Here is a 27,862-nt window from a genome sequence, read left to right on the forward strand (position 1 = left end):
TAAAAAGATGAGAGAGGCCTGGAATTTTCATCATAGGTACACATCAACTATGACAGACAAAATGAGGAAAAAAAATCCAGAAAATCACATTGTAGGATTTTTTATGAATTTATTAGCAAATTATGGTGGAAAAAAAGTATTTGGTCAATAACAAAAGTTTCTCAATACTTTGTTATATACCCTTTGTTGGCAATGACAGAGGTCAAACGTTTTCTGTAAGTCTTCACAAGGTTTTCACACACTGTTGCTGGTATTTTGGCCCATTCCTCCATGCAGATCTCCTCTAGAGCAGTGATGTTTTGGGGCTGTCGCTGGGCAACACAGACTTTCAACTCCCTCCAAAGATTTTCTATGGGGTTGAGATCTGGAGACTGGCTAGGCCACTCCAGGACCTTGAAATGCTTCTTACGAAGCCACTCCTTCGTTGCCCGGGCGGTGTGTTTGGGATCATTGTCATGCTGAAAGACCCAGCCACGTTTCATCTTCAATGCCCTTGCTGATGGAATCTCACGATACATGGCCACATTCATTATTTCCTTTACACGGTTCAGTCGTCCTGGTCCCTTTGCTGAAAAACAGCTCCAAAGCATGATGTTTCCACCCCCATGCTTCACAGTAGGTATGGTGTTCTTTGGATGCAACTCAGCATTCTTTGTCCTCCAAACACAACAAGTTGAGTTTTTACCAAAAAGTTATACTTTGGTTTCATCTGACCATATGACATTCTCCCAATCCTCTTCTGGATCATCCAAATGCACTCTAGCAAACTTCAGACGGGCCTGGACATGTACTGGCTTAAGCAGGGGGACACGTCTGGCACTGCAGGATTTGAGTCCCTGGCGGCGTAGTGTGTTACTGATGGTAGGCTTTGTTACTTTGGTCCCAGCTCTCTGCAGGTCATTCACTAGGTCCCCCCATGTGGTTCTGGGATTTTTGCTCACCGTTCTTGTGATCATTTTGACCCCACGGGGTGAGATCTTGCGTGGAGCCCCAGATCGAGGGAAATTATCAGTGGTCTTGTATGTCTTCCATTTCCTAATAATTGCTCCCACAGTTGATTTCTTCAAACCAAGCTGCTTACCTATTGCAGATGCAGTCTTCCCAGCCTGGTGCAGGTCTACAATTTTGTTTCTGGTGTCCTTTGACAGCTCTTTGGTCTTGGCCATAGTGGAGTTTGGAGTGTGACTGTTTGAGGTTGTGGACAGGTGTCTTTTATACTGATAACAAATTCAAACAGGTGCCATTAATAAAGGTAACGAGTGGAGGACAGAGGAGCCTCTTAAAGAAGAAGTTACAGGTGTGTGAGAGCCAGAAATCTTGCTTGTTTGTAGGTGACCAAATACTTATTTTCCACCATAATTTGCAAATAAATTCATAAAAAATCCTACAATGTGATATTCTGGAGAGAAAAAATTCTCAATTTGTCTGTCATAGTTGACGTGTACCTATGATGAAAATTACAGGCCTCTCTCATCTTTTTAAGTGGGAGAACTTGCACAATTGGTGGCTGACTAAATACTTTTTTCCCCCACTGTATATATATATATATATATATATATATATATATATATATATATATATATATATATACATATATATATATATACAGTATATATATATATACATTTTATATGTATATTTACCCAAAGAATATGGGGGATTGGAAATTATGCAGACAAATACATTGATGGAAGCCACAATCTATCTGCAATATTAAATCTGATCTACCCCCTAAAACAAAAAAAGAATAATACATAAATGATTTACTTTTTATTCTTCACCATATAATAGAATATCAAATCAAATTGTATTTGCCACATTCACCGAATACAACAGGTGTAGACCTTACAGTGAAATTCTTACTTACAAGCCCTTAACCAACAATGCAATAAAAGAGTAGTAACAGTGTTAAAGATTAATGTCATACTTTTTCTTGACACAAATGTTTATTGTGCACACACACAGGTATTTGAAAGAGGCCTCTGAACACTACTCACCCATCCTTGGACAGGTGCTGTCTAAAGAAGTCATTGGCAGCTAGTTTGATGGCCTTCTCTGGAGTGACCAGAGTCAGGTTCACAGCAGCACCTAATGGCCAAAGAAGAGAGGCCCAGAATCACACACAAACATGTGTGACACACACGCACGCACACACACTTCATTGGTGTGTCAATGAGTATGGATCTCACAAATAATCTTACAGAAGAGTTATCATTACAGAGGAAATTGGCTGTATCAACAGAGTATTTATGGGAATCCAACCTCATCCCAATGCTCAAGAGAGCGAGCCGGCGGGTGGAAGAGATTTCTGAAGGCCATACCGTAGAATATCTAGAACCTTCTGTACTGTAACTGTCAAATGCACCATCTGGTGGTCGAACTAGAAAGGCATGAAGATACAGTGTAGGCCGCCTGACATATTTGTCAGGAGTCAGTTTGTATTCCATAGATCATGGCGTTAACTGCATCATTAATCATAATGCCTGGCTCCCCAATATTTATTTCACCATCCATCACCTTCCAGGTCACTGGTACAGAGTGAATACAACAACACAAGCCTTGAATACTTTTTGGCACAGAGGGTGCCTTGTTGCCCTGAAGGCACAGTTTCTGTCCCATTTAGGCTGCATTTAAATATGCTGTCTTATTTTGAAAGCACAATATGGATTTATAATCATATTCACTATGATTTTTTTATTAACATTAATGTTTTATTGCCCTGGTGGAATTATCTTTCGATTTTCTTTTGAGGTGACCTCATAGGCTACTATTTAAGCAGAGGTGTAAAGTAACTACTTACAAATATACTCTCGTTACTGTAACTGAGTACTTATACTTCTTTGAGTATTTTTCAGTCATACATTTTACTTCTACTAGAGTCAAATGTAATTTAAGTACTCTTTCCACCACTGTATTTAAGATACCTGACTGACACAAACATTCACATGAAACAGAAGCATTATTACTGGACATAGGCCTACAGCACTGCAGGCAAATGCTACACCTGGGGTGTAATCATTACCCCGATTATGTTACAAAACGTAACGAAACCGTTTACTCTAAAAGGAAAATGCAAGGGAGAGTTTCTATTAAACAAATCCAGGTAGGTCCCTCCCCGTTTTGTCCCGGTTGCTCTGTTTGGTTCTTAAACGGTAAACAGTTTCCGTAATGAATACACCACAGAAACTTCCAGCCCAAACATAAGGGCCAAAACTACATTTTGTCATCCCTACGTCGCATCGAAATCCCGGCCATGCTGTCAGGAATAAAAAAATACACTTCCGGTGACGTGGCTCCTCTGGAAAACGGGAAGCCGTGGCAGGAATGTTAGCTGTGGCGAACAAGTAGTTATCTGCAGCTGCGGAATCAGCTGGAGAGTGGAACAGCAGCGCTAGCCTGCCTCACGGAGCTGGATGGCAGGGACACACTGGTGCAAGAACTTCAGGAATCACAATAGGGTAAAATATATTCATATCGTTTTTCTAGGTCACGTTACCTATGTACTTTTTCTTGTAATATGACTGCGTGATTTTAGCAATCCTAACTAGCTGACTTCAACTTCCAAGGCTTGAAATGCTAGGCTTGGTTAGCTAAGCGTGCTAGCTGCGTTTGTTTATAGACAGCCCTTCATGCGTCACGACCAGAACTTTCCAAGTAACAGTGCGAATTAGATTATAGGCTACTGTAGGCTATTGTTTTTTGGCAACCAGTTACTATAAGTAAAAACAAAAGTCACCTAACTAGCTAAATAAATCCCTGCAATGTATATCCAACATAGTAGATACAGCTGTTGCTACAGTGAGTGAGATTTGTTACATTGTAACTAACGTTAGATGGGCTACAAATTGTTACAAATCATTAAAATGTTACAATGTTTGGGCCTTTTCGGAACGTGTGCAACATTAGCTTGTGCTATGTCGTCTCAACTTTTACTGCGAGAGCTGTTTGGGATATCATCAGCACCCTATATCTATCGTTGAAGTAAACATGCATTTAACTTGTTCCTGCAAGCCATGTTTGCGAATTCTTCACAACACCTAACTTTTATGTGTTGTTTTTCTCCCATATATTTGTGATTTTCCTCCGCCGTGAACAGCGCTCTAATGGAGACGTTCAAAATGCGACGCAGGCGCGCTGACGTGTAGATGGGGTACCGCAGGCCAGGGGACTCCGGAACATTATCATACATACAGCCATATGAAGTTAATATACTAATATTTTTCTGAATTAAACGTGACCCATAGGTATTTTGTTTAGTTCAAGTCAAGATGCTGTGCAATAGGTCCCCTGAGACACGTTTTCTTAGACATTAACAGACATTTTCAAATCAACGCTCTTCTGGTCCTGTTCTTTGCTGGTTTCACCTTTCCAAAAGCACACACCGGTAAACTGCTCATGGAGCACCTTTTCCATCTGTTTTGGTGAAAGGTCTACCCTAAAAAGGGATTTATTTGGTCCTGTCCATTTTTTATCTGTCGTCACACTATCTCAACCTTAGCCTTAGCCTACACTACCGGTCAAACGTTTAAGAACACCTGCTCTACATTGTAACTACATCATATATACAGAAGATAGCCCTATTTGGTAAAAGACCAAGTCCATATTATGGCAAGAACAGCTCAAATAAGCAAAGAGAAATGACAGTCCATCATTACTTTAAGACATGAAGGTCAGTCAATATGAAACATTTCAAGAACTTTGAAAGTATCTTCAATTGCAGTCGCAAAAACCATCAAGCGCTATGATGAAACTGGCTCTCATTAGGACCACCACAGGAATGGAAGACCCAGAGTTACCTCTGCTGCAGAGGATGAGTTCATTAGAGTTACCAGCCTCAGAAATTGCAGCCCAAATAAATGCTTCACAGAGTTCAAGTCACAGACACATCTCAACATCAACTGTTCAGAGGGGACTGTGTGAATCAGGCCTTCATGGTCTAATTGCTGCAAAGAAACCACTACTAAAGGACACCAACAATAAGAAAAGACTTGCTTGGGCCAAGAAACACGAGCAATGGACATTAGACTGGTGGAAATGTGTCCTTTGGTCTGAGTCCAAATTGGAGATTTTTGGTTCCAACCAGTGTGTCTTTGTGAGACGCGGTGTAGGTGAACGGATGATCTCCGCATGTGTATTTCTCACCATAAAGCATGGAGGAGGAGGTGTTATGGTGTGGGGGTGCTTTGCTGGTGACACTGTCTGTGATTTATTTAGAATTCAAGGCACACTTAACCAGCGTGGCTACCCCAGCATTCTGCAGCGATACACCATCCCATCTGGTTTGGGCTTAGTGGGACTATCATTTGTTTTTCAACAGGACAATGACCCAACACACCTCCAGGCTGTGTAAGGGCTATTTTACCAAGAAGGAGAGTGATGGAGTGCTGCATCAGATGACCTGGCCTCCACAATCCCCCGACCTCAACCATATTGAGATGGTTTAGGATGAGTCGGACGGCAGAGTGATTTGAAAAGCAGCCAACAAGTGCTCAGCATATGTGGGAACTCCTTCAAGCATTCCAGGTGAAGCAGGTTGAGAGAATGCCAAGAGTGTGCAAAGCTGTCATCAAGGCGGCTATTTGAAGAAACTCAAATATAAAAATTTGTTTAACACTTTGTTGGTTACTACATGTTTCCATATGTGTTATTTCATAGTTTTGATGTCTTCACTATTATTCTACAATGTAGAAAATAGTAAAAATAAAGAAAGACACTTGCATGAGTAGGTGTTCTAAAACTTTTGACCGGTAGTGTACATTTTCTACACAAACTGCTTGGCAGTGAATGTGTATACAATTTGTTTGAGAAAGCATCTGTTGAGTTTATAATGCATGTAGGCCTATCTACATTCTGTGATGGCATCTCCATCTTGCAACATTGTCCTTGTTGGTTGCAGGTGTTCTCTGGAACGTGGGACGGATGAAAGCAGGAGGTGGTAGGCCCAGCTGGGCGTTTACTGCACTGTTCACTGGTGCTGCCCTGCTGGTCGTCTCATCCAGAGGGTCGTGCAGTGGTAAGAAGATGTCCCAGGCAGCCATGGCTCATGCCACAGCCACAGCCGCTGGTTCTGGGCATCCAGATGAGCTCCTAGGCTTCCAGGCCTTAGCCGACTTCTTTGCAAGCGAATGTGCCGATGTCTGGCTCTGCTCTCTGGTTGGGTCTGTTGCTGTAGGCCTCAGTGGAATTTTCCCCCTCCTTGTTATTCCTATTGAGGCCGGAGCGGCCCTCAAGACAGAGGGTAAGTTGTGACCTAAACTGATATGAAAGCCTGGCTGTTAGTCAGACTAATGTAGGCCTACTCTTTCCTCTGAAAATGAGCCACACTGGATAGGCCTCGATCACCATACACCCAGAATTAGACACCCTGAGGTAGCCTACAGTGACTGACTTACCATTAGGCAAAAGAGGCAAATGCCTCACATCATGAAGGGGCCCTCGTGAGCTGGGCATAATTTAAAATAATTTTTAATAAATGTACCGCCTCCCATGTTCTGCTCTGTTTTTTCTAAAGATCCATTTAAATATAAAGCAATAGTACCTCTATTTTCCTCTGGAGAGGAAACTGCTGCTAATGGGATGAACCATGTGGCTCTGAACTCTGCCTGACCACACCCTTTTAAACCAAGCCTTCAAGTAGAGTAGGTAGAGGCCACATTCACTACCTCCAAAGCTGCGTTGCTGATTTTCTTTGCCTTGAGTATTTAACCATGTGAGATACCGGTACTATTTATGTGCACATAGTGTTACAAACTGTTAAATTGGGGTCAAATGTCAATATTCCTTTGCACCATTGGGATTATGCTTTTGGCTCACCCAAATTATGCAGTGTTTGTTTTAGGACAAGTCTTTTCTAAATCAGTGTTTTTTGTTACCAGAGAAAGTAATTATAAAGGGATCACTGAAATAAGCCTAGTTGGATAATGGATAAATGTGTCAATGGGAATGGTGCTGAATTTGGTGTGTCCTCATTACCATACTGTATTCTTCAGACTCTCAAAAACGAGAAACCAGGCCACTAAGTATTGCATTTCAACACCTCTCAGAAAACACAATTAACAATGAAGAGCACTGGCTTTTGTCTGTCCTGGTCCTTTGTGCTTATTAGTCTTGGTAAGGAGAGACAAGTCAGATCACTAATGCCATGTTGTAATATCATGGCAATTGCTGTCTCTGAAGCTGTGCATTCAGAAGTTAGAAAAAATCTATCCAATTAAATCGAGAAATTACCCAGTAGGCCTATTTCTTTAATTCAGTCATAGTCATACTTAATGAAAATGTTTAAATAGAAATAAAACATGTAATGGCTCTTAATTTGAAAGCTAGAAATATAAAATCACTTATTCCGCAGGTTTATTTTAAATGAAGCCTGTAAATGTTTTGGCTCAAACAGAGAACAACCAGCGCTTTTGTATATCATGGATGATACAGCCTAGCTCGACTACACTTTTCATAATTGCCGCCTCTTTCTCTCTTGTTACTCTCTGTGTGTCTCCAGCTGGGTGTCGGAAGCTTAAGCAGCTCCTGAGCTTTGCCATTGGTGGTCTCCTGGGTGATGTGTTCCTCCACTTGCTCCCGGAGGCTTGGGCACATTCCCACTCCTGCAGCCCAGGTGGGTCAACCTTCTCTCTCAGGCACCCTCCTGTTCTTTCTGTCCCCTTCTTTACCCCTAATGGTGACATCCCCATTCAAACTGCCTGTGCTTATTTCTCCCCACCAGTATAACTCTTCTGACCCTTCACACAGAGGAGTGGAATGCCTGGGTGTCCATAGACTTGCATATCACTGCTCTGACATGTCAGCAATATTGTGAAGATAGTCTGTTTCCGAAAACAGTTGATTTCTACACCTTTCAAACTGACAGAGTCAGAGAATGACTGCTAACGTTCCCAGGGTACCACATTTCATTTTCGAATAAGTGAACATTGGAAGTGCCGATATTCTGTTCAGTTTTAAAGATTTGTCAACTATAGCATTTTACAATGACTCTTCAAAGCAGTTTTAGTGCAAAAATATATACACTGAACAAAAATATAAATGCAACACTTTCAAAGATTTTACTGAGTTATAGTTCATATAAGGAAATCAGTCAATTGAAATAAATTCATTAGGCCCTAATCTATGGATTTCACATGACTGGGAATACAGATATGCAGTTATTGGTCACAGATAACTTAAAGGGAATTAGTCAGAAAACCAGTTGCTGGATATTGGCGGGAACTGAAACCCGCTGTCGATCCAGAGCATCCCAAACATGCTCAAAGGGTGACGTCTGGTGAGTATGCAGGCCATGGAAGAACTGGTATATTTTCAGCGTCCAGGAATTGTTTGCAGATCCTTGCAACATGGTGCCGTGCATTATGATGCTGAAACATGAGCTGATGGCGGCGGATGAATGGCATGACAATGGGCCTCAGGATCTCGTCACGGTATCTCTATGTACTCAAATTGCTATCAATAAAATGCAATTGTGTTCGTTGTCCGTAGCTTATGCCTGCCCATACCATAACCCCACCTCCACCATGGTGCACTGAAGGTGAGCATTTGCTCATTGAAGTCAGTTACGACACCGAACTGCAGTCGGGTCAAGACCTTTGTGAGGACGACAAACACGCAGATGAGCTTCCCTGAGATGGTTTATGACAGTTTGTGCAGAAATTCTACGGTTGTGTAAAACCACAGTTTTGTCCGGTGGATTCACCTGCGGTCTCAGACGATTCCACAGGTGAAGAAGCTGGATGTGGAGGTCCTGGGCTGGCGTGGTTACACGTTGTCTGCGATTGTGAGGTCGGTTGGACATACTGCCATATTCTCTAAAACGACGTTGGAGGTGGCTTATGGTAGAGGAATGAACATTCAATTTTCTGGCAACAGCTCTGGTGGACATTCCTGCAGTCAGCATGCCAATTGCAGGCTCCCTCAACTTAAAGACATCTGTGGCATTGTGTTGTGACAACTGCTGATTTTAGTGGCCTTTTATTGTCCCCAGCACAAGGTGCACCTGTGTAATGATCATGCTGTTTAATCAGCTTCTTGATATGCCACACCTATCAGGTGGATGGATTATAGTGGCAAATAAGAAATGCTCACTAACAAATGTGTGCACAACATTTGAGAGAAATAAGCTTTTTGTGCGTATGGAACATTTCTGTGATCCTTTTATTTCAGCTGATGAAACATGTGACCAACACTTTACCATTTGTTTTATATTTTTGTTCAGTGTGTTTTTTTTGTAGACTCATTTAGGATCACCAGGGGCGCATTCAGCAGGACGCAACATTTTGGAACGTTCACATGGCATATATTTCTATGTAAACAGACATGCCTCTCTGTCATGTAGAGCAGTGTTTCCAAACTCCAATCCCCCCAACAGGATTTAAAAAAAAAAGTGTAGCCCACGACAAGCACACCTGAATCAACTTGTTAACAAATCCTCAAGCCCTCGATGAGATGAATAAGTTGTGCTTGTCCGGGGCTACATCAAAAATGTGTACTGTTGGGGGGACTGGTGTTGGGAAACATGTCAGCTCTATTCATGGCATTTCTATCTGCAACGTTCAACAACGTCTGGCAACTGGACATGGCCCAGGATTAAGTTTCCCTAACCTAAGGTCCTCTGGTTGTCATGTAGAAATACACTTTAAAATGCTTTGCTGACTTGTGTGAAGTCCTCAGTGGTGATGATGAGCAACCCTAAGCCATGCCTGCATTCCACTGATCCATGTGAAAGTGGGTCACCATGCAATCCTAGAGAAGGTTTTCCAATTAGTTTGTCAGCCTATCTCACTGTATGTCTCTTCCATCCTCCCTGTGTTCAGACGAGAGCCATCACCACTACAGGACCCAGGGCCTGTGGGTTATCATGGGCATGCTGTCCTTCCTTCTCCTGGAGAAGATGTTTCCAGATGAGAACAGCCAGGAGGACTCCATTGGTAACAGCCAGCATGTCCCTGTGAGTAGTTCATGCTGTTTTATTTTCCATGTTGTCTACATGAAATGAAGTGCAACAGAGAGTCGTGTCAAGGCACCGCATACAACTCTTTAATAGGCAAAAATGATTTAAAGAAATAGTGGGCATGTCTTTCCAAAGAAGGTGAATGTCAGGCATGTAATTACACACCCTCATCCCACATGCTGGAGCCCTCACATTTTTGTTTAGAAGGCTTGTCCAGTGCACCAGTGCTCTTTAATCCCTTCACTGGTACCACAGTGGCACTGCTCTTCCATGTGGTGGGGCTGCTAGTGAATCAGTTGGCTCTGTCAAGGGCTTTCTGTTTGATCTGAGCTGATCTTCAGTGGATAACTGATCTAAACTAAAACAAGGCACGTTAGATCATCTTGATTGATAGTGTTGTGGCTGAAGAAACCACAATCAGTGTTTATTACACTCTTAAGTGATGAATCATTAGCATTTTAACTTCAACAATCAACTTCTGAATTTAGGCCACCTTAAGGTAATGATTAAACAGTGTTGTAATGACACATTCTGGCCTGAATGGGAATCTCCCAGAATGGTCTTATTTAGAACTTCATAAGTGGAGTTTGAGTCCAAATTGAAAAGAAGAAGTCTGAGTCAGACAAATGTCATAAGCTGGTTTCCATCCAATTTGCGACAGATTTGAATGCGAATATTATAAAATATGCATGTAAAATAAAATATGCATATTTTCCCACTAGAGGTTTGATTCCATCAAACTGACGTGTTGCGGATAAAAGGCTGTGTGATGTAGTGCACATAACCACTTTTGCGCTAAAGTTTTCATGTTCTGACTAAAATACAGAAGTTCAATGTATTTCCATTGCATTTTCCACTCTATCAACGGTTTTTCACACAAACTGTTGCGATAAATGGCAAACGTGCCCAATCTAGTTTTGCCGCATTCTCTCTAGACAACAGTTTGCAGTTAAAGTGGACAGGTTAGGTTATATGATGAGATGGATAAGAGTAAGATGATCTTTTGGCAGCTAAGCACAAATCATCATGTCACTAGCATATAAAATACTCAATATTTATTGGAAAGGAGCATTAAGATCGTAACTGTGCACCACCCTGTGAAGTTCATCATAACTTCTTTAATCTGAAGCCTAATAAACTGCATGCTTTTAATAAACCACACAACATAGCATTGCGTGACTAAATTCTATCAACAATTGCGCAGGAGTTTCCACCGCAATTTGTTGCATAATTCATTTTACCGACACAAAGATCCCACCATGTCGAACAAGCAAATTTTCTGTCGACAATAATGAAATTGTACCGACACTTCTTGTTTCCATCCCAGCTGTCATGATTTTTTACATGGTATAACTTTACTTGCATAAAAACTGGATGGAATCGTGGTTGCTAATGCAACCTTATCGCTCCCCTACCCCCACAATCTCATGGAGGGACCCATTGTGCCATAGCCCGGAGTGTCTATCTGCTAGACATGCTTGGGATCAAAGCTGTATTCTCTCTCCCCTCCATTTCTCTAATACCAGTGAGACCCTTTTTCATATGAGATTTGGAGTGGGTATTAGTGCGGAGTATTAGCTTCAGGATTCTTTTGATGTTTTGGCATATAGGAGTATGGCGTGGTTTTGGGTGGTGCATTTTCCCTGTCTGACAGTGGTTTGAGATGTTCTCTGCTCTGTAGAAATGGGAGAGCTTCTTGTAGAGTATGTAAAACAGAGGTACACAACTGCAGTCTTTGAAGGCCTTAATATCTGTAGGCTTCCTTTTTGATCAATTTAATTCACTGATATAGTCAATTCTAAATTGCTTTCGAAAAGGTACGGATGAAAACCAGCACTTTAAATCATACTTCGTTTGTGATCCCATATGCTAACATTGTTATTCAAGAGATAATCCTTAATTTAATTTCAGGTAGTTCTCAGTTTCTTATCCTTGTGCCCCATTCATCTCGCAAAAGGTGTGTGTGTGTGCACCACTTTCCTCCTTTTGCTCAGGAGAAGGAAGATTGGCGTCCATGTCTGGGCTCATTCATTGTAGCTATTTATAGAGATGGGGAGGAAGCAGCTGCTACATCTACTTCAGAGAGGCCTGAGAAGAGTGTTCAGGGGTGGATAGTGAGACTCTGGGTAGATCAGTGCTCATTCCACAAATGGAGTCTTATCAAGCATGTTTAGATGTCAGTATCAAGACGCTGTTAATATTCAAGTCAGAGACATAGATCATAGGTCATGATCTCACCTGGCGTCATACTCTCCAATTAATTACCCAGACCACTCACACTTTAGGGGACATATTGATATTTCAGAAGATATGTACAATTTGATGACTTCTTCCTTGTGCTGCGGTTACAAAAATAGAGAACATTTCCCAGCCACATTTAGAATACAGCAGGCTATTTCCCTCATTTAATTTGACTTAAATGATGACGTACTGTAAATGGCTCTAAACGAGGAAGGAACAGGGAAGTCAGCCCTGCTCTGGAAAAGAGAAGGGCCTGGGGTAGAATGAGTTTTTTTGTTCAAAGCACGCAAAGGCAGTGGAAGATGCGATGACTGACAGGAATTGTAGGAATTACTGAGCAGTCAGTGGTTGGAAAAGATGGGTGAGGAGAGAGGCTATGGGTAGTAAGGACCTGGTAACATAGAAGAAACACAGCACTGTAGGTTGTGGTTCAATGTAATGTATATGTGTACTATGTAACCCTTTGCATGCTATGGAATTTCCTGCTGATTGGGCTAATACTTGTTTTCTTTGTCACCCATTCTTCTCAGACCTCCCATAGCTCAGACTCCAGTAGTGAGGCGTTGTCCCACATCAATGGGCACCATTCTGATACGTGGAGCTCGTCCTCCAAGCCAAAGAGCAGCTTGCAGCAAGTGCCAAAGAAAATAAAGGTAAGTTGCATCAAATGGGTAAGGTTTGTCTGACGGGATATTGTTCATTTTAACAAGCCATATGTAAATGACAAAAGGGAGAACAATCTGGAAGTCTACATTGCTTAAGAGACACCAAACTGAAATCCTCTGTACTAAGTAACCCCTTTAGTTTTATGTATATGACTTCAATGTGGGTCAGCTGTGGGATCCTTTTGAATGTTAACCTGTACAGACTTTGTTCTATGTGTTCTCTATCTGGCAGACGATTGGGTACCTGAACCTGCTGGCCAACTGCATTGACAACTTCACCCATGGCCTGGCTGTGGCAGGGAGCTTCCTGGTCAGCAGGAAAGTGAGTTACTCTGAAGCACAAATCTCTGCAATGAACAGTCTGTCCAGGTGCTCTATACTAAATAGCGGCCATGTGTGGGTTTTTAATACATGTGAATGAAACCTAATAGCAGTTACTAATTTCAATACAAACGTTTCAACAAAATGCAACTTGGTTAGAAACAATGCATACAATACTTAAACTTAGAGCCGACATAGTACAGACTACAGTATGTTATGAAAGGTGGTTGTTTTGGAATTTGAGAGGCTCATGCCCTTCTCGTGACCATGATTGGCAGAGGACCCAAACCCCTTGGCAGACTCGTAGATGGCTGTATCAGCTCTCACTTAGCCATAACATTCACTATTCTCATAGCCGTAACGTGCACTTCTCAGCTCAGTCCACTATGGGCATGATACTGCACCCCTGCTTAAGAGACTAGTTTCAACAACACAATTCTATGATTTAAATACTAAGTACAGTATTGTCATTATTACACAACATTGAGTCAGGACATTGAATTCTACTGTGCTATTTTCTGATGGAGAATTAGCATTACTTTACCCACGGTTGTAGGGGAGAAAGTCCAGCTGGATAGGCATAAGGCTAACAGCATGAGCCAAAGGGAGAGTTTGCCAGAGAGGAAGTAAACTAGCTAGATGTCTCTACATCGCTCACACACACGGGCATCACACTTATTTTGGTTTCCATCTGCACTCGTATGCAGGCATGATGGTGTTTGTCAAAGTAGAAGCCTAGTTGGATGCGTGAAACAAACATTGTTATGTATACACACTAATGTAGTACAGGAGATGAGTTATCGGAGTTTGAGTAGTATAGGATTGGAAACACAACTTGTACAGTATATATTTTGCAGAGCCTGATCAGAGACATGTTATATGTATTTCCTGACAGGTTGGGTGTCTCACAACCTTTGCTATCCTGCTCCATGAAATCCCCCATGAGGTAAGTTCAAACTTGCTATTTTTAGGGGGATGTGACCTATCTATTATGAATAAAAAAAATTGTAACATACTTCATGCCATTGAAAGCTAATTATGACTTTGGTTTTTGTCATGAGTTGATTCAGTTCTAGTTGATATCCCCATCTTTTTTTGCTTACATAAATGGAATCTGTGACACATTGCTTACATGGGAATCTGTGACACATTGCTTACATGGGAATCTGTGACACATTGCTTACATTAATGTGGTCTGTAACACATAGCTTTTATGATTTTTGCTCATCTCTAGGTGGGCGACTTTGCCATCCTGCTGCGTGCAGGGTTTGACCGCTGGAGTGCCGCCCGCATGCAGCTGTCCACAGCCCTGGGAGGGGTGCTGGGGGCCTGTTTCGCCCTGTGTGCCCAGTCTCCCAGAGGGACAGGTGAGCCGCCTATCATCCTCCATATACAAAACAGCAGCAGAGCACTGAAACTACAGCGCCACACCAGGTTCTTGACTTGGATTGAAATAAGGGCCAGTACTTATTTTGGGTGCCGGTACTGTTTTATATTTAGGTGCAAGAGCGCCACAATACATTTGAGCTAATATTCTGTAAGAGGTGCAGGAGCTAAAGCGGTAGACCATTTTAGGTGCCGGTACTCCGCTCCGGTGAGCTCCTGCCCATGTCGAGCACTGTCCACACCCTTGGCATAGGCTATCAGGGGACCATATAGCCTTCCGTGCTTTGGCCTCCAAGCAGCATGAAAAGCTTTGTTTAATTATTAAGGCAAACCAAATGTCTCATTCGTTTCACTTCATCCTGTGTAGAAAATGTAACATCGTGGATCTTACCATTCTCCTCGGGAGGCTTCCTGTACATAGCCCTGGTCAACGTGGTGCCTGACCTCCTGGAGGAGACCAGCCTTGGGTATGTACACTGGTCAATCTGGACAGCCACTGACCACCATGCAAATACTCACTATAAACTAAGAGTAAATATGCAGAGGGGAAAAACTGTTAACGCTAAAATGAAAATGAATGGGCAGACACTGAATCAAGTATTTTTATTTATTTTTTCTCTGTTTTTCCAGACACTCCCTGTTGCAGATCCTGCTTCTGTGCTGTGGCATTGGTGTCATGGCCGTCTTGTCTGCCATAGTGGATTGAACTCAAAGGACAAGCCTGCTTTTACCAAAATATCATTCAAAACCATCACAGCAACCTCTACTGGACTGGGAAACAATCCCCTTTCTATAAAGTTTTAAGTCCTCAGATTGCACTCAATCGCCCTTTTTTATTATATGGAACTATTTTTAATACTCCACCTAGTGCCAAAAGATCCTATCATCAGCATCGCCATCATCAACATGGAAGCGATCCGACAATCAGAACGGCACCTTGAATCATGGTACCTGCTTTTTCTATCAGGACTGTAGACTGTGTTCACCTTGTCTGCTGACCTCTCAGACTACTGTCTGTGTGGACACTAATGTGCCAAACCCAGAGACAGACATTTTGAAACGTTAAGAGAGCTAAATAAATCTTATTGAAGCTTTCATGGACGTAACTGGACTATATGAGCGCATCAGACCATAATGGGCAGACAATCAGTCTCATCTGTTTTATTGTACATATGCATAAACTCACAACCAGGTATTATCAGACACATATGAGCAGCTAATGCATACTGTATAAACGTAATCTCACATGGCTTTACTACCTACCATACTAAAATGCATACACATTTCCTTACATTCTTCAAGCTGTATGCTCATGTGCTGCTTTCTATTGGTTTCTCCTCTTTCAAGCTATTTTATATTTATTGTATCTAGTCTATATACACGTTAGTCTTATTGGTTACTGTATCTGCTTGTACTGCTAAGTATTTATTGAAGTAGTTCAGAAAGTAACATGGTGCAATATTTTTGTCATAAATTCTGTTACGATTTCCACCACTCCATTACACACACATCATATTGCTTTTTGTGCTGGGTTAATCTGTTACATTTGATGTATATTCAAGCAAAACGAGCATGTATTTTTCAATTGTATACAATGCTAATTTGATAGTAAGACAGACACTCAGACAGATATATTTGGAACTCCTTAATTATGAGAGCTTAATTTGTTAAGGAAAATATGATTTTTAAATGTAATAAAATAATGTTATGCAAAATAGTTTTGTGTGGTCTTGATTTGGCTATGCTTTCAGAATGTATTTACACCCCTTGACTTTTTCCACATTTTGTTACAAAGTGGGATTCAAATTGATTTCATTGTTCTTTTTTTGTCAACGAGTTGGGAAGGGCCCTGTATATTTGTAGTGATACACCATCCAAAGTGTAATTTAATAACTGCATCATGCTCAAAGGGATATGTAATGTCTGCCACCCCATCTACCAATAGGTGCCCATTTCTAACTATTCAAAACCTCCCTGGTCTTTGTGGTTGAATATGTGCTTGAAATGTACTGCTCAACTGAGGGACCTTACAATTATCTGTATGTGTGAGGTATAGAAATGGGGTAGTCATTTAAAAATCATGTTTAACTATTATTGCAGAGTCCATGCAACTTATTACATGACTTGTTAAGCACATGTTTACTCCTGAACTTATTTAAGCTTGCCATAACACAAGTATTGAATACTTATTGACTCAAGACATTTTAGCTTTTCATTTTTAATTCATTTGTAAAGATTTTTTTTTTTACAGAATTCCACTTTCACATTATGGGGTATTGTGTGTAGATCAGTGACACGAAATCTCTATTTAAAACAATTTTTATTCAGGCTATAACACAACAAAATGTGGAAAAAGTCAAAGGTGTGAATACTTTCTGAAGGCACTGTATTCACCCTTGGTAGTTGCATGCTCACAAGTTACAGCAAATGAAGGATATGGAGATTATGCATCAATATGTTATGCAATCAAAACAAAATTCCACACTAAACATAAACATTTTCTGTAAGCACATGTTCTGCAGCAAAGAGTCCGGGCCTAAAATGTAATGGGGGGTATTGATTGTTTGTTAATTCTTGACAAGAGCCCGTTGCCATAACGACTCCCCTGCAGATTACCTTCCTTAGTCCTGTGTCTGTGGGAGCCTTCCTGTGAGTTAAGACACTGAAGCCCCGTTTATACCTGGTTCTAACATGCACCAGTTATCTTGATCTTGTCCACATTCTGATTGTGCCCACACTTTCAGACAGGTGTAGACGATTAAAAGACGCATTGTGATCAGATCTTCCTGACCACTTCCGGAGGTAGTCAGGCACGCATTGGGAGAATCTCAATTGAATACTCCTCACATGCCTTCGCCTTGCCTTCTTAAAACCCATTGGATGAGAAAGCCAGATGTCCCTCCCCTCTGACATCCTCCAATGGGTTTTGAGAAGGAGGCGAGGAGAGAGGATGCAATTGAGATTCTCCCATAGTGTCTGGATATCTTACAAGCGTAGACGGATCTGGACAGTGAAACCATTTTTAAATAATCAGTATCACACCTAAAATCATTGACATGTGGCACCATTAACTTATGGCATGTACAGTGAGGGAAAAAAAAGTATTTAGATATTGTTAAGTTTGACCAATACAAAGAATGAAAGCAAATAAGGTAGTATTAAAGGACAAATGAAGAAAAAAAAACAGAAAAACATTTAGAAATGTATAAATTGATTTGATTTATGAGGGAAATAAGTATGAACCAAAAAAGATTTACAAACATAAAATTATGATGTTATTTATAAAAGACATAAGCAATAATAATCAATTCAAATCCACCATGGCAAGACCAAAGAGTGAAAGGACAGAAAACCGCACAAGTAGAAGGCTAGACCAAAGAGCAGCTTGGAGAAAAACAAGGGGGATATTAGCCAAATGAAAGAAGAAACACAAAAAACTTAATCTCCCACTGGGGCTCCATGCAACATCTCACCCGTAGGAGTAAAATGACTCAGGAGAACGGTGAGGAAAAGCCCAGAACAAAGGATTTGTGAATGATCTAAGAGCTGGGACCATAGTCACCAAGAAAACAATTGTAACACACTACGCGTGAAGAACTGAAATCCTGCAGCGCCAGCAAGGTCCTGCTCAAGAAAGTAATATACAGGCCGCTGAAGTTTGCCAAAGTGAACATCTGGATGATTCAGAGGAGAACTGGGAGAAAGTGTGAGGGTCAGATGAGACAAAATGGAATTGGTAAACCAACCGCCGTGTTTGGAGGAGAAGGAATGCTGAGTTGCATGACCCCAAGAACACCATACCCACCGTGAAACATGGAGGTGGAAACATCATGCATGGGGCTGTTTTTCTTATGGTATGGACAGGACGATTGATCCAGGTAAAGGAAAGAATGAATGGGAAGCACAGATGTTGAGGAAACTCATCAGAGAATGAAAGATAAGATGACAATGATCCAAACACACTCTTCGGCAACGATGAGTGGTTCGTAATAAGCATTTCAAGGTCTGGAGGGGCTTCAGCCAGTTCCAGATTCCAACCCCATAGAAAAATTCGAGGGAGTTGAAAGTCTGTGTTGGCCTGTTACAGCACCAAAACATCACTGCTCTGTAGAGGAGATCTGCAGGTCAGGAGGAACGGGGCCTAGTACCAGCAACAGTGAAAACCTGTGAAGACTTTGAAAACGTTTGACCTGTGTCATTGCTAACAAAGGGTATATAACAATATTGAGAAACGTTTGTTATTGACCAACACTTATTTTCCACTTACAATTTGCAATGACTTATAAAAATCCTACAATGTGGATTTTCTGATGATTCTGGCACTATTGAACAACAAAGCTGATTTCATTGATATCTTTATCTACCAGATGAACAATTGAGACCCATATGCACAATTCTGATTGTGAATGTGTCCCCAAAACTTCCTGGTGATGCTTGATACTGATATTGTGTAATAACAATGTAATTATCAATTAACAATGCGTTCTAGCATAAATTTAAATGAATATGTATAATTTATTGCATTGTATTGTAAATGAAAACCTATCCCTTAAGTGGATATAGCATGACAGTGCTGAAGTACTGATTGAATGTCTCTCCAAAGTTTTGTAAAACGTTTCATGATAGTAGAGTGGTTTTGGATCAGCCAAGCCTGATGAAGGAGGAATACAATTAGATTAATCTTAAATATTGATGTTGTTGTCATGTGGCCCAGGGTCTCTGCAACCCTGTTCCTAGAGAGCTACCTCCTGTTGGTTTTCGCTCCAATTCCAGTTGTAACTAACCTGGTTCAGCTTACCAAGCAGCTAATTATTAGAATCAGGTGTGCTAGATTAGGGTTGGAGTAGCTCTCCAGGAACAGTGTTGGAGAGCCCTGATGTAGGCCTTGGGAAGCCCCTGGTCAGTGTGTCTCCATGTTGTTTTATACATTGAAATGTTAACTATATTGAAAGGCTGTGGGCTCAATTCAATCAAACCTGGATTGTGGGAGTTTGTAAACAAAGACACCAATCATTGCTGTGGTGAGTCCAATTGAATTTCAGCCCACACCTGTCTCAGTGTGTTTGTCAACTGTGCACAGAAAAGGCTTGTAATTAAATATGTTGGGTTACAAATATGTTTTGATCCAGCATGTGGTCCATGTGTATGTTTCTTCATGGCCCAATATACAATACCAGTCAAAAGATTGAACACACCTACTCATTCAAGGGTTTTTCTTTATGTTTACTATTTTCTACATTGTAGAATAATAGTGAAGACATCAAAACTATGAAATAACACATATGGAATCATGTAGTAACCAAAATCTTACTACATGTGTTAAACAAATCAAAACATATTTGAGATTCTTCAAAGTAGCCACCCTTTGCTTTGATGACAGCTTTGCACACTCTTGGCATTCTCTCAATCAGCTTCATGAGGTAGTCACCTGGAATGCATTTCAATTAACAGGTGTGCCTTGTTAAAAGTTAATTTGTGAAATTTATTTCCTTCTTAATGCATTTGAGCCAATCAGTTGTGTTGTGACAAGATAGGGGTGGTATACAGAAGATAGCCCAATTTGGTAAAAGACCAAGTCCATACTATGGCAAGAACAGCTCAAATAAGCAAAGAGAAACGACAGTCCATCATTACTTTAAGAAATGAAGGTCAGTCAATACGGATCATTTCAAGAACTTTGAAAGTTTCTTCAAGTGCAGTCGCAAAAACCATCAAGCGTTATGATGAAACTGGCTCTCATGAGGACCGCCACAGGAAAGGAAGACCCAGAGTTACCTCTGCTGCAGAGGATAAGTTCATTAGAGTTACCAGCCTCAGAAATTGCAGCCTAAATAAATGCTTCACAGAGTTCAAGTCACAGACACATCTCAACATCAACTGTTCAGAGGGGACTGCGTGAATCAGGCCTTCATGGTCTAATTGCTGCAAAGAAACCACTACTAAAGGACACCAATAAGAAGAAGAGACTTGCTTGGGCCAAGAAACACAAGCAATGGACATTAGACCTGTGGAAATCTGTCCTTTGGTCTGATGAGTCCAAATTGAGATTTTTGGTTCCAACCGCTGTGTCTTTGTGAGGCGCAGACTAGGTGAACGGATTATCTCTGCATGTGTGGTTCCCACCTTGAAGCATGGAGGAGGAGGTGTGATGGTGTGGGGGTGCTTTGCATTCTGCAACGATACGCCATCCCATCTGGTTGGCGCTTAGTGGGACTATAATTAGTTTTTCAACAGGACAATGACCCAACACACCTCCAGGCTGTGTAAGGGCTATTTTACCAAGAAGGAGAGTGATGGAGTGCTGCATCAGATGACCTGGCCTCCACAATCACCCGACCTCAACCCAATTGTGATGGTTTGGGATGAGTTGGACCGCAGAGTGAAGGAAAAGCAGCTAACAAGTGCTCAGCATATGTGGGAACAAGAGTGTGCAAAGCTGTCATCAAAGTAAAAGGTGGCTACTTTGAAGAATCTTAAATGTAAAATATATTTTGATTTGTTAAACACTGTTTTGGTTACTACATGACTCCATATGTGTTATTTCATAGTTTTGATGTCTTCACTATTATTCTACAATGTAGAAAATAGTAAAAGTAAAGAAAAACCCTTGAATGAGTAGGTGTGTCCAAACTTTTGACTGGTACTGTATATACTTCATATGAAAGTAAAACAACTGTGTCAGGTCCTTACAGTTGTAGTAGATCACAATGTCCCAAATAATAACAACAATACTACTAATAATACATATGATATAATTCGTATATTAACACAATGTATTAATATTTAATCATACATGTTTACCCCTATTATTATTATTATTATTATTATTATTATTATTGAACAAGCTGCTGGAGATCTATTGCCAGCGCTTAGTTTCTTACCATCCTACTGAAACCCGAGAGGAGAGAGAGTGCATTGCATCACTACCCACTCGCCATCCATCCCATCTCCTCTTTACAGTACCAAAACATATGGTGGAAAAATCATCACATCTGCCGGGACGCACTACAACAATAGACAGCATCTAGCCCAAGAGAACCGGGGCGTCCATCATGTTTGCTGTCCAGAGCTCCATGAGGCTGTGAGCGCCGTCGTGATTTTTGACACGGGGTACCATCACGGCAGCCGAGGATTCTTCTCGCGACTGTCTGGGCTCTCCATCGAGTGGGAAGATGGCCGCCATGAAAATTTTAACCAGCAGTGGGCTGTTCTTAGCGTTATGTGCGTTGGGGTTGCTAGCCATGGCAATCTGCACCGACTATTGGTATGAGACAGATGCGCGGAGACACCGAGAAAGGTGTAAAAACTACGCCAACAAGAGAAACGACCCGGGGTACATCTACATCTCAAATAGCAATCTCCCCCTCCAGATGCCCCCAAAGGGCATTGAAAGGAAAGGTAACGGTCCAAGTGCCGGAGCTCAGCCTCTTATTAGGGAAAAACGGCACTTTCTGGCCGCAGCATCAGCTATGGAGTCCCACTGCAATCGCCAGTTCAATTCAACCATATCTGGGCTCTGGAGAAAGTGTCTTCGAGATGGATTTGACCTGGAGACAGAGGACCTCATATATAAAGGTAAGGATGCTACAGCTAATAGCCTACATCAGGCCCTGGTGTGATGTGGTGCTGATGCTGCTCACTGAGTGTAAGCATGTTGCTCAGATCCAAGCTCAACATGATCATATTGATACACTGGGCATGGGATTAACTGATGCTCGTAACTGTCACTGTAGGGCCGTTGCCATAATAATATTTTACAAGAGCGGCTTTTGTTCATCATTGTAAACTACAGTAGCCTACAGTAAATAATCTAGATGGGAATGCCAGTAGTGTCCGTGACGCCGAAGACGTGACACCTCCGTATTTTTTTACGCTTTGTGTACAGCTCTGTCCATGGTGCTGAATTTAATTTAGGCTTTGCGACCAGCCCGTTTGCCTTGCAATAGCACACTATGGCGGAGGAAGGGGGTCTTCCCTTGTAAAAGCGAAAAGGTTTTGTCTCAGGTGCTATTTGGACATTTCAATTTTGCTGAGTGCATTTGGCATCTGTTACATTAAAATACTAGATAATGTGTTATGGGTGATGCGTCGACGGCCACGGGGGAGACCGAGAGAAGAGCAAAGACTGAATTATTGATAAACATCCTGGTTCGTGGGAATTTTGAGCTGCAGGAGAGAAAATCACAGTGCATGGAACTCTCGCAGAACGGCCTCGTCCGATACATAAGATCAGGGTTTTCTGTGCAATGCAATGAGGCGTTCATGCCTGACAACTCTGAGATTCTGATGAATAATGAGAGAACGAAAGCAATGTTATCATAAACACAGTACCTTAATTCAAGGGAAATTCAGGATACTGAACATTTTGGAGAATTCTCCAGAAATTATAGCATGTTTGTTTACCAGGATGTTTTCCTAATGTATTCAATCAGATTCAAACTGTCCAGAGTAGGCCTAAGAGGACAGTGAAAACATAAATGTTCTTGGGTTGTTCCACGAAAATAGTTCCTTTTGCATCCCTTTTAATATTTTAATTAGAAATTGTGCACCAATGTTGAATTTTAAAAGCCTGTTATATTAAATGAAGTGCCCTTTAATATAGACCACATGGAGAATTCAATACATCAGATTTTTTATAAGAATACAATTCAGCATTTTGATGTGTCCCTCTGTGCACCCTCTGTGACTTCTAGGAAGATTTTAACCCCTTAACCCCAAAATGTATCCACGTTTTCAGCATCATTGTAAAGCCCTAATTATTTTGTTGCTTTGAAAAAGTCATTTCTGAAGATTATTATTTATTTAATGTGATTAGTGATTCATTTACGTTTGTCCCTCATTTTGTTATTCTGGATGGCCAGCTAAGAACAATGACAAGCTGCCATGTGGGGAATTGTAGGTGGCTCGTTTCAGCTAGCTTGATCTTGTTCTTGATACCATGTCTTGTTTTGAGGTGTTTTGACTGATGTCATGTCTATGCTAATATGGCCAAAATGTGCTAGCTAGCTAACCAACAACTGTAACGATGTATTGAGAGACAACAAGTAAGTGCTTATTGTGCAAATGTATTTGTTTTCAATTAACATAGGAGAGGAAATATAGTTTACATGTTGTCAACAATCTAAGCCAACCCTGTCTGTTTTGCCCCATAGTTGCGTATGCATCGGTTTTGTTAAACAACCAACCCATCTATAGTAAAATCATAGTGTAAAAACAGGTGAGCTGGTTCTCATTTTTTTGCCCCTTTTCTGGTGTTTTGTGGTGGAAAACTGAGCGGGTCGAGCATAACACGTCAACCCTAGAAATGTTTTAACAATGTAATTTTTTGGGTGAAACTTGCATTTAGTTTCCATTCCCTGTTTCACACAACAATCTTCCATTCCCCCTGTGATACGTGGATTTATGGCTGATTTAAGATTAAATCTTCAACCCTGTGATTCAATGCTACATGTATGGCATGACAACAAACGACAGATTAGTTGGCTAAAGCACAAACAGATCTGGCTACCACCAGAATGTGAGACCAGAGCACATTAAAAGTGATTAATTTGGCCAATACTATAGATTCTCCTCAGTAACTGGGACATGGAACCCAATCCAGCAATGTCTATTTCATCCCTCAGGCTGCTATAGTTCCATATGAGGTTGTGAACTGTTGGCTCCATGTTTTAGCCTGCATACAGTATCTTAGCTTCCGTAGCTGAATGTTTGCAGCTGAAGTTCAGGTGTGACTTTTGACAACTCTATCACATTTGGTGGGTCAATACCAACGTTTTGGCGATATCCCTGCCTCAACATTGGGTTCTCACATTTGATGACTTGTTTTTGTTGCCTTTGACCTAAAATTGATCAAACAATAAAGCGAGTAGGTAGCCAGATCTACTACTGAGCAAGTGCTTAGAAAATTGGTCTCCATCCATTGCTCTTGGTCTTGAGGCTCACACCATGTTAGATTTAGCAGAAGTAGTCATGGGATAGAAATGTCTCACCGCTCATCTGGATGACGTGTGCTTCCCCACCTGACACGAGAACAATGAATTATGTATTTCTGTACTCTGAACAGAGTGAACTCAATGCTAAGGCCTTTTCAAACCCTTTTTGAACATTATCACTTGTTCATGTTTTCCTTTTTGATTCTTCCTCTTGTTTATGCCAGAACCATTTAGCCATTTCCATCGATGGTGACTGACTAGGCTTTATGGCAGGGGTCTTATTCCACACTTAAAAAATCACGTCACAAACATATTCCAGCATAAATCTCCCTTCTCCCTGATAACAATTTATCGATCTAACAATTAACTGTTGGTAAATGAACTACAATGATTAGAGAACACAACATCCTGGTATATGTGAAGATATTTGCAATAATAATATGTCATTTGAGCATAGGTGTCTATCTCATCACAGTGATATGATGAAACAGTAATGCAACTCTCTACTCTTCCTGTTGGTATAATTGGTCTGGATACCCACCTCGCACTGAGAGAGCCTAATTAGAGGCTGATCTACATGAATGATGCCGGATGCTGTTTCTGCTCTGAATCACAGCTAGCTGTCTCTCACGTTGAGAGGCACACTGAGGATATTGCATGACGACGTCATTCACAGTGACACAAAGGACTCATAACAATGTTCTGTTTTAGAACTACCGTAGTGTCTACATGCTTAACTGAGCCACCATATTCAGTGTGGTTAAGTATTTTGTCTGCAAAGCAGCCTGTTTTATCAAGATCTTATCAAGACTGTGTTTCTATCCTAATCATAAAATATTTTCTTCAGGATTGATTCAGCGGTGCATCCCAGTCAAGTATCATTACTCTTCCTCCATCCTTCCGCGGAATTTACCCATCAACATCACCAAGACCATCCGTCAGGATGAGTGGCATGCACTCCGTAAGTCTGAGCCTGTCTCTGTCTAATGGCTGTCTTACTGGCTGTACAGTATGTCTGGACTCTCCCTGGGTTCAATCATTTTCTCTGTCTAGTTCTCTTTCTCTCTAACTGTTATCTCAGGATCAAATACATTTAAAGTGGCGGCCATTGAGAGCAATAGTAATAAAACCAATCCTCTCAATTTCATCTTCTTGTTATCGCTGTTCACCCCTCCCTGTCGCCCTCTCTAGTTCTGATATCCTTCAAAAAGATAAGGAAAACGACATGGTTCTGTGAAGGAAGTGACAGGGATTTGTAAGGGTGTATGGCTCTATTTGTGGCAGGAATATTTCGGTATATCATATGCTGTGAATATGATTGTGCAGGCATTGCATTTCTGTGCTGTGCATGCTGTAGATCCCACTAGGCCTTCTGCTCTGATCTCCAGTGTTCTTTGTCCACTAAATGATGGAGGTGTGTGTCTGTTGGTGCAGATCTACGCAGGATGACGGCTGGCTTTGTGGGCATGGCCGTGTCCATCATCCTGTTTGGCTGGATTATCGGAGTGCTGGGCTGCTGTCAGCAGCATGACCTCATGCAGTATGTAGCTGGACTACTCTTTCTCATGGGAGGTAAGAGCTGGCTCCTCTCTCTGTTTGGTGTGTGTATGTGTCTGTGTGTGTGCATGTGTGTGTTTGTTTGATGCATTGTGTAGACTACAGTAGTTGTGGGTATATGCGCTTGGGTGTGAGAGAGCTATATGTGTGAACACATATAGGTTTATATAATAAGGCGTACAAGAAACTCATGACATCTCTGTTTTACATCTCTGTAAAACTCATGACATCTCTGTTTTACATCTCTGTAAAACACATGAAATCTCTGTTTTACATCTCTGTAAAACTCATGACATCTCTGGAGTGTAAAGATGTTACCATCTATTGTCTGGCTGACCCACTAGGCCTACCAACATAGGAATGACATAATATGTTAATTAAAGTTGCTGTGAATGATTTAGCAGTGAATCCCATACGTTTCCGTTTCTCTCCTTGTCCTCCCTCAGGAACATGCTGTATCATCTCCCTGTGTACGTGTGTGGCAGGCATCAACTTTGAGCTGTCCCGCTACCCACGCTACATGTATGGCCTCCCAGAGGATATTAGCCATGGCTACGGCTGGTCCATGTTCTGTGCCTGGGGAGGCTTAGGCCTCACTCTGCTGGCTGGATTCCTGTGCACCCTGGCCCCATCCCTAAGCACCCCCTCCCGCACAACCGTCCACAAGCCCAGGCAGGAGAACGGAACCGTGTGATGGGACCGTGTGACTGGCCCACAGAGCGCACAAGGAAGCAACACCCATCCAACCTCATCCAACGTTGTTGTCCAACCACCATCTCACCTCATCCCCTTTCCCTGTCCATACCACCCCTGTCATCCATCTGAATCAAGAGTTTACCAGAGAAATTGTACATGGGAGAACAGAGCAAAGACAAACCACACCAAACTGAACTATTTACTGTACATCTAAGACACACAGAGTAATGGCCCCCAGAATACTTTGGGACATGGCAAGACCTTTTTGTTGTTAAACGTTTGACTACTAACTCTATGGCAGCCTAAAGGCGACTGTTTGTCTGTTTTATTTTCAAGAGGAATTGTCTTAAAATGGTGCTCTCTTTTAACACAAACAACACAAGCACACACTCCAAGAGCTTAGAAAGAAACAACAAACATCTCTAAATGGAACAAACCTACAAACAAGAAAATGTGGCAGAGCATCCTGTCATCATTCCTCTTTTAGTCGGGTGGTCTGTACTGTGTTTGTTATTGTTCGCAACGAAAAATTATGCTGGCATAAACTGTCCATTGTTTTGAATCCGCTGACTGATATCAAGCATTATCCCTGGGAAGGACTTTACAGTTTAAGCCTAAAACCTGCTCCTTGCGGCAGAGGACCAAGAGCACAAAATGGAAATGGCAGTGGTGGAACAGCAAGATAAAATACAGAACTGCGCTTTTGAAGAGCATATCTTTCAGCGCTTCTATGATTCAGTATGTACAAATGCATCTCTACGTAGATTCAGGTCATTGTTTGTATAAAGTAACTCTTGAATAAGAATGTTTTTTTTTCTGTTTGTTTCGAGGTAACAATGGCGATTTGGGTCTTCAGTGATGTTGTTTGCTGGAATAAATGGTATGCTTCATGATTAGAAGAACAAGAGGGATTGCAAGGTGCAGTAAGTACTGTTTGAGAGTAGCAGAGGCAGTTAAAGGCCCAGTGCAGTCAAACATGTGATTTGTCTGTGTTATATATTTCCACACTATGAGGTTGGAATAATACTGTGAAATTGTGAAAATTATGATAATGCCATTTTAGTGTAAGAGCTGTTTGATTAGTTTTCCCCTCCCCACTCAAACCACTCCCA

General features: G+C 41.4%; 2 protein-coding genes across 2 annotated transcripts; both read left to right on the forward strand.

Annotated features, from left to right (window-relative positions):
• Positions 1-3,268: 3,268 nt before the first annotated feature.
• LOC123486034 (zinc transporter ZIP13-like) lies at positions 3,269-16,282 on the forward strand. Its single transcript, XM_045217212.1, has 10 exons — positions 3,269-3,458; positions 5,897-6,238; positions 7,496-7,609; positions 9,816-9,949; positions 12,724-12,846; positions 13,091-13,180; positions 14,075-14,125; positions 14,414-14,546; positions 14,933-15,032; positions 15,196-16,282. Exons 2-10 carry the CDS (start codon positions 5,920-5,922, stop codon positions 15,269-15,271), a joined length of 1,140 nt encoding a protein of 379 aa, XP_045073147.1. The 5' UTR covers positions 3,269-3,458; positions 5,897-5,919; the 3' UTR covers positions 15,272-16,282.
• Positions 16,283-21,727: 5,445 nt separating this feature from the next.
• Positions 21,728-27,643, forward strand: LOC121556301 (transmembrane protein 178B). Its single transcript, XM_041870215.2, has 4 exons — positions 21,728-22,140; positions 25,345-25,458; positions 25,932-26,069; positions 26,501-27,643. Exons 1-4 carry the CDS (start codon positions 21,738-21,740, stop codon positions 26,746-26,748), a joined length of 903 nt encoding a protein of 300 aa, XP_041726149.2. The 5' UTR covers positions 21,728-21,737; the 3' UTR covers positions 26,749-27,643.
• Positions 27,644-27,862: the final 219 nt, after the last annotated feature.

The sequence above is a fragment of the Coregonus clupeaformis genome, unplaced genomic scaffold (assembly GCF_020615455.1).
Source record: "Coregonus clupeaformis isolate EN_2021a unplaced genomic scaffold, ASM2061545v1 scaf0964, whole genome shotgun sequence".
NCBI lineage: Eukaryota > Metazoa > Chordata > Actinopteri > Salmoniformes > Salmonidae > Coregonus > Coregonus clupeaformis.